The 9,670-nt window shown below is 39.1% G+C and overlaps 1 protein-coding gene across 4 annotated transcripts in view; it reads right to left on the bottom strand.

Moving 5' to 3' along the window:
- Positions 1 to 270: 270 nt before the first annotated feature.
- The window catches only part of cntnap5l (contactin associated protein family member 5 like), a 98,498-nt gene continuing 89,098 nt past the window's right edge, over positions 271 to 9,670 (bottom strand). For 2 of the 4 annotated variants that reach the window (XM_067430961.1, XM_067430962.1), the window contains exons 18-24: positions 8,672 to 8,908; positions 7,540 to 7,773; positions 4,961 to 5,094; positions 3,749 to 3,836; positions 1,997 to 2,209; positions 1,795 to 1,869; positions 271 to 1,449 (exon numbers count right to left, since the gene is read on the bottom strand). In XM_067430961.1, the coding sequence (XP_067287062.1) occupies positions 1,253 to 1,449; positions 1,795 to 1,869; positions 1,997 to 2,209; positions 3,749 to 3,836; positions 4,961 to 5,094; positions 7,540 to 7,773; positions 8,672 to 8,908 (1,178 nt within the window). In that variant the 3' untranslated portion in view covers positions 271 to 1,252. Of the gene's footprint in view, positions 1,450 to 1,794; positions 1,870 to 1,996; positions 2,210 to 3,564; positions 3,660 to 3,748; positions 3,837 to 4,960; positions 5,095 to 7,539; positions 7,774 to 8,671; positions 8,909 to 9,670 lie in introns of those variants that run through there. The other 2 variants (XR_010900531.1, XR_010900532.1) reach the window with 2 other exon arrangements.

The raw sequence follows: 9,670 nt of genomic DNA, 5'->3' as shown, positions 1-9,670 counted from the left end.
CACATACTATATACTGCAGAACGGATAGTATGGCAATACTCAAGGGCTCAATAATATGGGTAGCCATTATGAGAGTTTTGGGGCAGTTGACAGAAGTGTCACGAATTGTGAAGTTTATCATGTTCTGGACATCTGTATCTGAACTACTGGTCTGTCTTTGCAAGCAGAAACAATCCTTACTGTTGAGCCATGGAATGCACTATTCCATATACAATGCCATACACACAACATACATTTTTTGCGTAAATATACCAAAACTAGTTCAATAGGTCATCTGCACTCATAAGCTCTTAGAAAGCTCCATTTATTAAATATAATTATGAAATGTATTTACACCATTCATTTACAATAGTCATATATAAATAAAAAAACAGCCATAGAATTCATTTTCAATATAAAGCAATTTTTTTTGTTGTTGTTTTTCTAGTCAGGAGATATAATGCACTTCAATAAGGACTAGATTTCATTCCAGGGGCTCACTTGCGAGACTGGCTCAATTACGGTGGGAAAGAGAATTAAACTGCTTGAATCTGCCCGACCCATGGGAATCGGGATACACATATATGACTCATATTCCATCCCTCAGTTGCTGCTGATATATTCTTATAGTCCTTTGGTTGTTAAACCCAGCCTTTAGTGGCTCCTTGCATCAGTCAATAGTTTCAACATCAAATGCGAGGTTGTCGGATGCGGACGTCTTTAATCTTTTGTTTTTTTTGGACATGTCGAGAGATGATCGATCCTTTAAAAACAACGTCTGGGAAGGTCCACCGCCCTGCCACAAAACCATTCTCTCAGAACCATCTCCGCTGGGGTTTCAGTCCATTAGCTTAAGCCCACTCTATATGCGGGCTCAGAGACAGACAGGTTTGAGCAGGCACACTGGATAAAGACAATTCCGAGTGATGCTTCAGGCGTCCTGCTGTGCTGTTTGCTTGGAAAGTGTGTGTGCTGTGCATGTAAAACCTATTATTATGCCCGTAAAATAACAATATACAGCTCTGTCATTATTCAGGAGGCCAGCACACACCACTTCCACGTAAGCTTTACTCTCTTCAAAATAAGCACACGAACAAAACAAAACCAAGAAAGGTCTCTCTTGTGTCCCAGCCTATAAAAGTGGCTGTCGAGTCATTGCCGGACTCTGATTGGCTGCTCAGCCTGCAGTGTAGATAATACAGCGTGGTTGGGTTGTTTGCATGTACACCAGCGACAGGCTACTCGATTAAAGGCCGAGCACGACACTGAGAGGTCAGATGTAGTATTCTTTGCTGTCATGGTTGGGTTTGTGCAGGTCCAGTGCAGCCCGGTATGGTGGATGCTCCATGCTGGGGCAGTGCGTCTTACCGGTTATTCCGGAGGGCGCTGGAGTCCGTCGATGCCGGTATAGGAAGCGGATGATGACGGCCAACGCACAGAGGGTGATGAACACCACTGCAGCCACTACTCCTGTTTATTAGATAAATGAAGATGTAGAAATTAGCATCGCATGTGCTTCCTTTTAAATGGATGAATGGAAACATGCTACATTTAAAATAATGATTCACTTCCTAAAATGTGGTTTGAATGAAAAGATGTGGCTTTGTAATCTATCTTGAGAATGAATGGAAGATGCATTAATATTTTGATCATTCTACTATGCAGTGCTGCAGTGGTACAAGAACAGCATTAAATAAAACATTGAAGATGTATTTGGCTGTAAAGTTTCATTTCTGAGAATGGTCTATTAATTGTCAGGTCTGGGTATCATTCTGAAAAGTTTTTCCCAGAGCACAATATCATGGGGATCTATACCTCCGATTAGTGCCAAGTCATTTTGATCTGCCTTTTTTAGTGGGTCTTTGCCTCTGTCTGATTTTGCTGAGTCATCTGTAAGCAGAGAACGAAAGTGAGAGGAAGACAAAGGACTTGCTTTAGCAATTCTTTTCAGCAGGCTGAAAAATGCTGTCATCTTTGAGCCTCTTTGCAGTTTGGAAACATTGAAAGAATCATTTACCTGACCGTGTGTGTGTGTTGCTCAAAGTGTTTAAGCTGGATATTGTCCCACAACTTGAGGCTTCCAGACGGCCGATAACAGTAACTAACGGGCTTTGGCTGTTTTGCAGGGCTGCCTTCAGCGGGGTAGCCTGATTAAACTGCACGGAGGACAAGCAGCCAATAAACCCTCTCAATCCAGCCTGGACCAGTTCCTTATCAGTGATGTCACTACCTGAAACAGGAAAAAGAATTGAGCAACTGACTGAACTTAAAAACCCTGTGGTAAATATTAAGCATTTTAATGTTGTTTATACACTCACCTAAAGTATTTATAGGAACACCTGTTCAATTTCTCATTAAGGCAATTATCTAATTAACCAATAACATGGCAGTTGCTTCAATGCATTTAGGGGTGTGGTCCTGGTCAACACAATCTCCTGACCTCCAAACAGATTGTCAGAATGGGTGATTCGAGCTATTTTGAGCGTGGCATGGTTGTTGGTGCCAGACAGGCCGTTCTGAGTATTTCACAATCTGCTCAGTTACTGGGATTTTCACACACAACCATTTCTAGAGTAGAAGTTAGAGCCAGAATTTGGTGTAAACAGAATAAGAACATGGATCCATCATGCCTTGTTACCACTGTGCAGGCTGGTGGTGGTGGTGTAATGATGTGGGGGATGTTTTCTTGGCACATTTAAACGATGCCCCTTAGTGCCAATTGGGCATCGTTTAAATGCCAAATGCAATATAGTTCAATAAAGTGGGTGAATTATGTATATGGTGTATATTACGATGTTATGATGAATTATGCGATTCTCTACTGATGTTTTAGGTTGTTCAAATTATTAGTAAGGATGCTGATTTTTGGAAGGCAATTGTCTGATTCGGAACGGGAACATGGTTTGTGTAACATTAGCAACACATTATTAGCTGTTTGATATCAGATTACCATTATGTGTCTGACATTGGAAAGAACGATACCTTTGTACAGCTTTACAACAGTAACAAAAGTAAAGGCTGACCGAGTGAATGTCTGTCTCTGAGCTGGTGTGAGTGAGTAGTTTGCATAGTTATTTATCTGCATATACTAAATATATAAAAGCATGGAGTAGAGTTGCATTCAAGCTATTTTAAGGCATTAATATTTTTTTCACAAGAAAAAGATGTGTTTTAAGGTTTAAAGGGTTAGTTCACCCAAAAATGAAAATTATCAACCAAAAACCACTTAATTTAAAAAGTAGACTGCAGAATCACACAAGTAACCTCTAATCTGCTTAATAACCTTTTTTATTTCTTTTTTTAAAAGACCTTTTTTTGTTCTAAAACTGAATAAATCAGCACATTCAGTGCTGGTTTCGTTTCCAGTTGGCATCTGTAATGACTAATGAGTTTAAAAGGGGTTTGTTGTAGTTGGTGTGAGTACTTTACTGCTAATTTGTCCAAAATGTTCTCTCGCCTCTATCAAAGCACTATGGGTTCATTCCACTTTCAGACCCTCCTTATTGTATTTTTTTATCATGTAAAAAGAAACAGTCTCCAAGGCAACACTGAGAAATTTCATTTGGCTTTCACTTGGCAACTCACCTGTGACGGCGCTGTCAAAAGTGAGCACACCATACCTCTGCCTCCCAACACAGACAAACCACCCACCCTTTTCTAACCTGCCTGGATTCAAACACCTGACGCCACATCAGTGAAATAGAAAAAAACAAAGCATGAAGAACATGAAGAAATAAGAGTCCTCTTCAAAAGCCTGCCAGGAACTCACCTTGGGTTCTCCCCAGAATCACTGACCTCACCGGGCTAAGGGCAGAGCCAGGAGACAGGCTGTACTGCTGGGTTACTGTGCTGTCAATCTGGAAGGGCACAGATATTATAGCAGGTAACTTGTAAAATATTTATACCAACATTAAGTTTAAATCGGTCACGGGAAGCACAGGAAAATACCTCTGAGTTCATTGTGACATGCTTTTAGAAATACCATGATAGTACTTTATTTTACAGTCCAATCAATCAATCAATCAATCAACTTTATTTATATAGCGCTTTTACAATCACGATTGTGTTAAAGCAGCTTCACAGTGTCAAACAGGACAATATTGCAACAAAATTTTATTTGGCTGTACAGTCGAAATCTTTTCCCTATAGTACTTGCAATAACTGGGTAATAACTACTAACCCTAAACCTAAACCAAGTAGTTACCTTATATTACCCAGTACTCTCTTAGGTAAGTACACTGTAAGTACACATGTAGAATAAAGTGCAACCAATATAATTTATGTTACAAGACAAGCAAAGAAATCAGGTATTGGCCATTGTGTTAACACATGCTGCTATGGAGACAAAGAGCCCTATCATACACTTGGCGCAATGCAACACCAGGCATGATACAAGTGTTTTTTTTTTTGCTAGTTTCAGCCAGACAGTTATCATTTTCACGTCCAGCGCCACGTTGTATAAATAGCAAATGCACTCGCACCAATCTGTTCGCCCATGGGTGTGCTGGTCAGAAAACGAGGTGTGTTGAGGCACATTGTTTGCACGTTGCTATTTTGAGGTTATTTAAAGGGCGCATTAGTAATATGCGCCTAAAGGTGGGTTTACAGCACTCGTACACTGCTTATTACACACACAGGGACACGCACGCAGCATCACAAAAACATTTTTAAGTATTACAAATAAAAGGATTCTTCTCTGAAAAAGTGTTTAGTATTTCCGTTTTCAAATTTCTCCAAGTAAATAGTGAATCCGCCATGGTGCAAGCACAACTGGCTTTGAAGGAATGGGAGATGAGACTCTGATTGCGCATTACTTATACACACATTACTTCCTAAACACACCCATGACTCATTAAGAGATTAGGTACAACCCTTTTGCACCATGCGCCTGGTGCGGCGACTATTTTTTTCATTGTTAAACTAGCAAAAGTTGATTTGGACACACCATAAGTGCACCTGCGCCATGTGCCCAAAGACTCACCTGGACAAGGAGTTCCTGTCCCTTTCGATTGATTTTGACCCAGTGGAACCGTCCGTCAGCTAGACTGGCTGGTGTTGGGCTGAACGTTTCTGTTCTTTTTTCTTTGTTCAACAAGTATCGTATTTGCAGGCTGCCTGGGAAATCAGAGTAAAAGCTATTGACTTAAAGTCATAAGATATTTGTTTGATACAATAAATGCAGGGTGCATGACAACAAGGAATTATGCTTTTAATTTCAACTGAGATAAGAAATGGGTAGCAAAATAAACTGCCTCAGGGTGTTCAAGTCTACAATGTAAAGTGTTTTTGTATTACAATAAAGGGGGTTGTGATAATCTATTACATGGCTACTTACAAAAGAAAGAAAGAAATGGACAAAAAATATTGATTTGAGTTGGAAGTCATTATGTGAGAAGAAAAGACGATGTGTTTACAGCAGTCAAATAGGAAATTGCTTGCTTCGAACAATGTTAGTTATACTGTTTAGTGATCATGATATAAATATATTCGAAATAAATAAATAGCACCTTTAAAAATGTGTTTAAAATTACCATTAACAAGTTTAGGGTTAGTAAGGTTTGTTTTTAAAAAGACATGTTATACATCGTAATGATTTATGGCAGAATGATTTATGTTGTTTATGGAGTATCAGTTTTTACAGTATTTTTGACCAAATAAATGTAGCATTGGTGAGCATAAGTGTATGGAAGCTTATAATTGTATAGTCCCAAATAAAATCCCAATTATATATATATATATATATATAATTGGGACTTTATTTATCTCATTATTCAGACTTTTTCTCTTACGATTCTGACTTTTTTCGCCTCGTTGATAGTTGATATTGAACTGCGTTGATATAAAGTAGCAGATGCGATTTATAACGTCATAATTGCGTTATATAAAGTTGCTATTGCGAGTTTATATCTCCCAATTCTGACTTTATAACACAGTTGCTAGATATAAAGTCAGAATTGTGAGATAAATTTCCCCTCACAATTGAATCCCCTATATAATTGTAAGTTTATATCTCACAATTCAGGAAAAATAAGTCAGAATTTTGAGTAATAATGTCAGAGTTGTCTGGTCTTGCCAAAAAAAAAAAAAAAAAAAAAAAAAAATTCCTACCAATCCCAAACTTTTGAACCGTAGTCTACAGTACATGGGATAAAGCCTTAAAGGGTTACTTCAGCAATTAGCATATGGCTTTGTATTAGTAGAAACCCTGGAGTATAATCAAATGATTGTGCTTCGCATTCTGGGAATTGTAGTCTTTCATCCCCATGAGACAAAAATACATTTTCTGTCTTTTCTCAGTCTAGAAGGCACCAAATTCAAAAATAATTTCACTACATTAATGACCCAGTTTAAATACAGATTCATCTTTCCAGAGCTGAAGTACCCCTTTAAGTAATATCTGTGGCCTAATAAAAGCAGGTTTTTTTAAAAGAGCGAGATAAACAAAAGAAAATAAAACACACTACTCTTTATTTAATTAAGTCATAATTAGGTAATTTCACTGCAATTAACAATTTGAGAATTCTGAATGCTTGAACATGTTTGACAGTCATCTGGGATAACAGGACCAAGCATGTCTCTGATATCACCTCTGCACTAGAAAAGTTCTCATGTGAACTATCATTTCTCTTGTAGGTGGAAAAAGACTAACTCCATCCACTAGATCTCCCTTCTGTCATTAAGCAATCTTTATAGCCTGTGCTTGAGTCCTAGCTTGATTTTCATGTTCAGTCTTTACTTAAGCATTATTCCCTTCGGATGTGCATTTCCTGCTTCTCGCCTCAGTGCTTCTTTTTTACCACCTTTCTGCCTTTTTTCTCCCTCGATGTCAAAGATTGATGCATTGCTATCTGCTGTGCAAGACATGTTAACCAGTCATGTGCTCTCGATGACATGGTGACAAATTATTTTCCGCTAAATGAAAAAAAAAAAAAAAACAGGTGTGAAAGAGTACTGTAAATGGTGACAAGAATGGTTGCAAGAGCCTTCAATTTAGATGCCATGTGCTCTTCAGATAAAGGGTGTAGGTGTAACTGAGTGAGAAAAAAAGTGGGGGGAAAAGTGAAAGTAAAAATTCAGCACTTTTTGCAACTCTGTAAAAATGTAATCCACATAGCAAAAAAATTCATTTCTGAAGCTTAAAGGAATATAGAATATAGTAGTATACAGTATATTATATATGAAAATACAATGTGTGTATATATACACACACAGACACACATTGTATTTTCATGTTTTTTGGGGAATTTCCATAGACATGATGACTTTTATGTTGTATAAAAACAGCATATTCTATCCACCTAACCCTAAACCTACCCATCACAGAAAAGCTTTCTGCATTTTATATTTTCAAAAAATATATTTATAAGCTGCTCTTTTCTAGCTCTTTGCTCTTTAATGAAATCAGATAATAATGACTAAGCATAAAATGCACAAAATCATTACTATTTATTGTCCTTTTTTTTTTTTTTTTTTTTTTTACTTGATACAGGTTTGGAACAATATGAAATTGAACAAATGATGACTGTTCCCCAAGGTTTAGAGTAACGTATAACTTGGTACCGTTTGATGATAGCATAACAGCCATATAGTGCTGGTCAAGAGTGTGAGCTGTCAGGATCAAGGCAGGCATGTGATGTGTGAAGAACCCAAATGACACTTTCTCTTGAGATTTGGTAACTTCTGCATCATGGAAGCCGGCCGGTGATTTTCTGGCTTCCTCATTTAGTATTCCGGAAAATGGCTCCTGGAGAGTGTACAGGACTGAAGACCCCCTTTCAAAGGAAGCTGCTAGAGCTGTGATGGACACAGAGAGACAAAGAAGTCCCTGGTGAACTTCAGTGAGAACATCATCATGATAATCTCTATGCAAATTCGGATGTGCGCAAAGGCAATGAACTCTCCGTCTCATCTGTCATTATTAGAGCTATAAAAAAACAACAACATTAGCATTGTTTCCTCCCCAACCACAGCTGAGACTGTGGCGGGGTGGTGTCCTACTGATTCTTTCTGTCTCTTCTCATTTTCTGTCCATCTATTCTAGTTAGCAGTAAACAGCCGTGGCTTGAGCAGACTCGTTGTGACATCGCATTGTGAAGAAACAAAGCCATTACATCACTAATCTGACTGACAGGCTGCTGGATGGGTATGAGGCATAGGAATGACTGCTGTAATTAAATTCCATTTGTCAGTTAAAGCTTTTCTGCCAAGGCCTGTCAGCCCAGCCTCAAGGAATTCAAGGTGAATACACCATCAAGGGCATGTTGTCATCCACCGGCGGCCAACCCTCCTGATCTAATAGAAAACGAAAAGTTGTCTGAAATAGATGAAATTTCCATAGAGCATATAGTGGGTTGACTTTCATACCTGTTGTACACATTTTTGGTACAAATGCCTCCCATTGTGAGACTCAAGCCATTTCCAACAGCTCAAGGGAAGCTGTGGCATAAACGGATATTAAATCATCTCCTATAGAGCACTGATTCAATTTCTCTCTGTAGGCTTTGATTTAATTGTGTGATTTTACAGTGGTAATCCAATAAAAACACTGTTGAGAATGCCAACATTACTGCACTTGAGAACTACAAGCATCTGAGGTGTGCTTTGGTCCGAGTGCCTAATTCATTCAGCTCTTTTTGATTGGCGCAATAAGCCCTATGAAAGAGAGTTCGCCTTGAGGCCATCGTAACCTCACCTGTTCTGCAGTGTGGCCCATCGAAGGCTGTCTGAGTGCAGTCGCAGGTGTAACCGCTCCTCTCTTCGACACATCTCCCTCCGTTATGGCAGACGCTGTCACTTGTGCAGTGACCCGGGCAGCCGGAATTCACCCCAGGGGTGGTCTTTGCACGTTCATAAAGGTCAAGGGTAACCCCATTAATGGTGAGTGCACGTAAGCAACCCAGAAAGCCCCTCTGCCTAGAAGCTGTTCCTCCTAATGGGGACATTACAATGATTAATTATAAAGGAATTTTATAAAGGCAAGCCCTTTAAGTTTATAAATGTGTCATACTCAGGAAACGATGCCATTTGGTTGATACAGTGTCCCCTACACCTGGTATTAAGATATGTTTTGATTGATCGCCTCACTAAATACAGGTGTAAATGAAGTCTAAAATTTTTTGAGCTTGTTTACTTTTGACCACTTCCAAAGTAGTCAAAAAATCTTTTGATTGGATTGCTTTCATAGCGTAGACGCTCATGTGGTCGAATGTGTTCAGACAGCCACATAAGACCGCCTACTCTTCACCAACTGACTTAATGTGCAAACATTACTGGAAGCATGCTAGCCAGATGGGATTTAAACTTTGTCTGCTGGAGACCAAAGTTTGGTTTGAAGCCCAAGCACATTGTTCTTGATATCTAAAACTCACTCACAGCTTTCAGCGTTGTCTGAAACGCTGCGATTCAGCGACTGTTACGCAAACATACGGCTCGTGAGCAGCGAGACGACGGGACACACTCGCGGGTGCCATTTCCGCTTTTCCGGTCATGAGTATGAGGTAACGCAGCTCCGTTTAGCAAATTAGATACATTTAAAGGGTTACTTCAGCGATTAGCATATGGCTTTGTATCAGTAGAAACCCTGGAGTATATTCAAATGATTGTGCTTTCCCCCCTCATATCCCCCTGAGACAAGAGATTTATGCATTTTATTTCTGGAAAAATTCCTCCTATGATGCAAATTGACGATATT

The sequence above is a fragment of the Pseudorasbora parva genome, chromosome 22, assembly GCF_024679245.1.
Source record: "Pseudorasbora parva isolate DD20220531a chromosome 22, ASM2467924v1, whole genome shotgun sequence".
NCBI lineage: Eukaryota > Metazoa > Chordata > Actinopteri > Cypriniformes > Gobionidae > Pseudorasbora > Pseudorasbora parva.
Note: the sequence above shows the minus strand (reverse complement) of the source record. Positions and strands in the feature narration are given on the sequence as shown.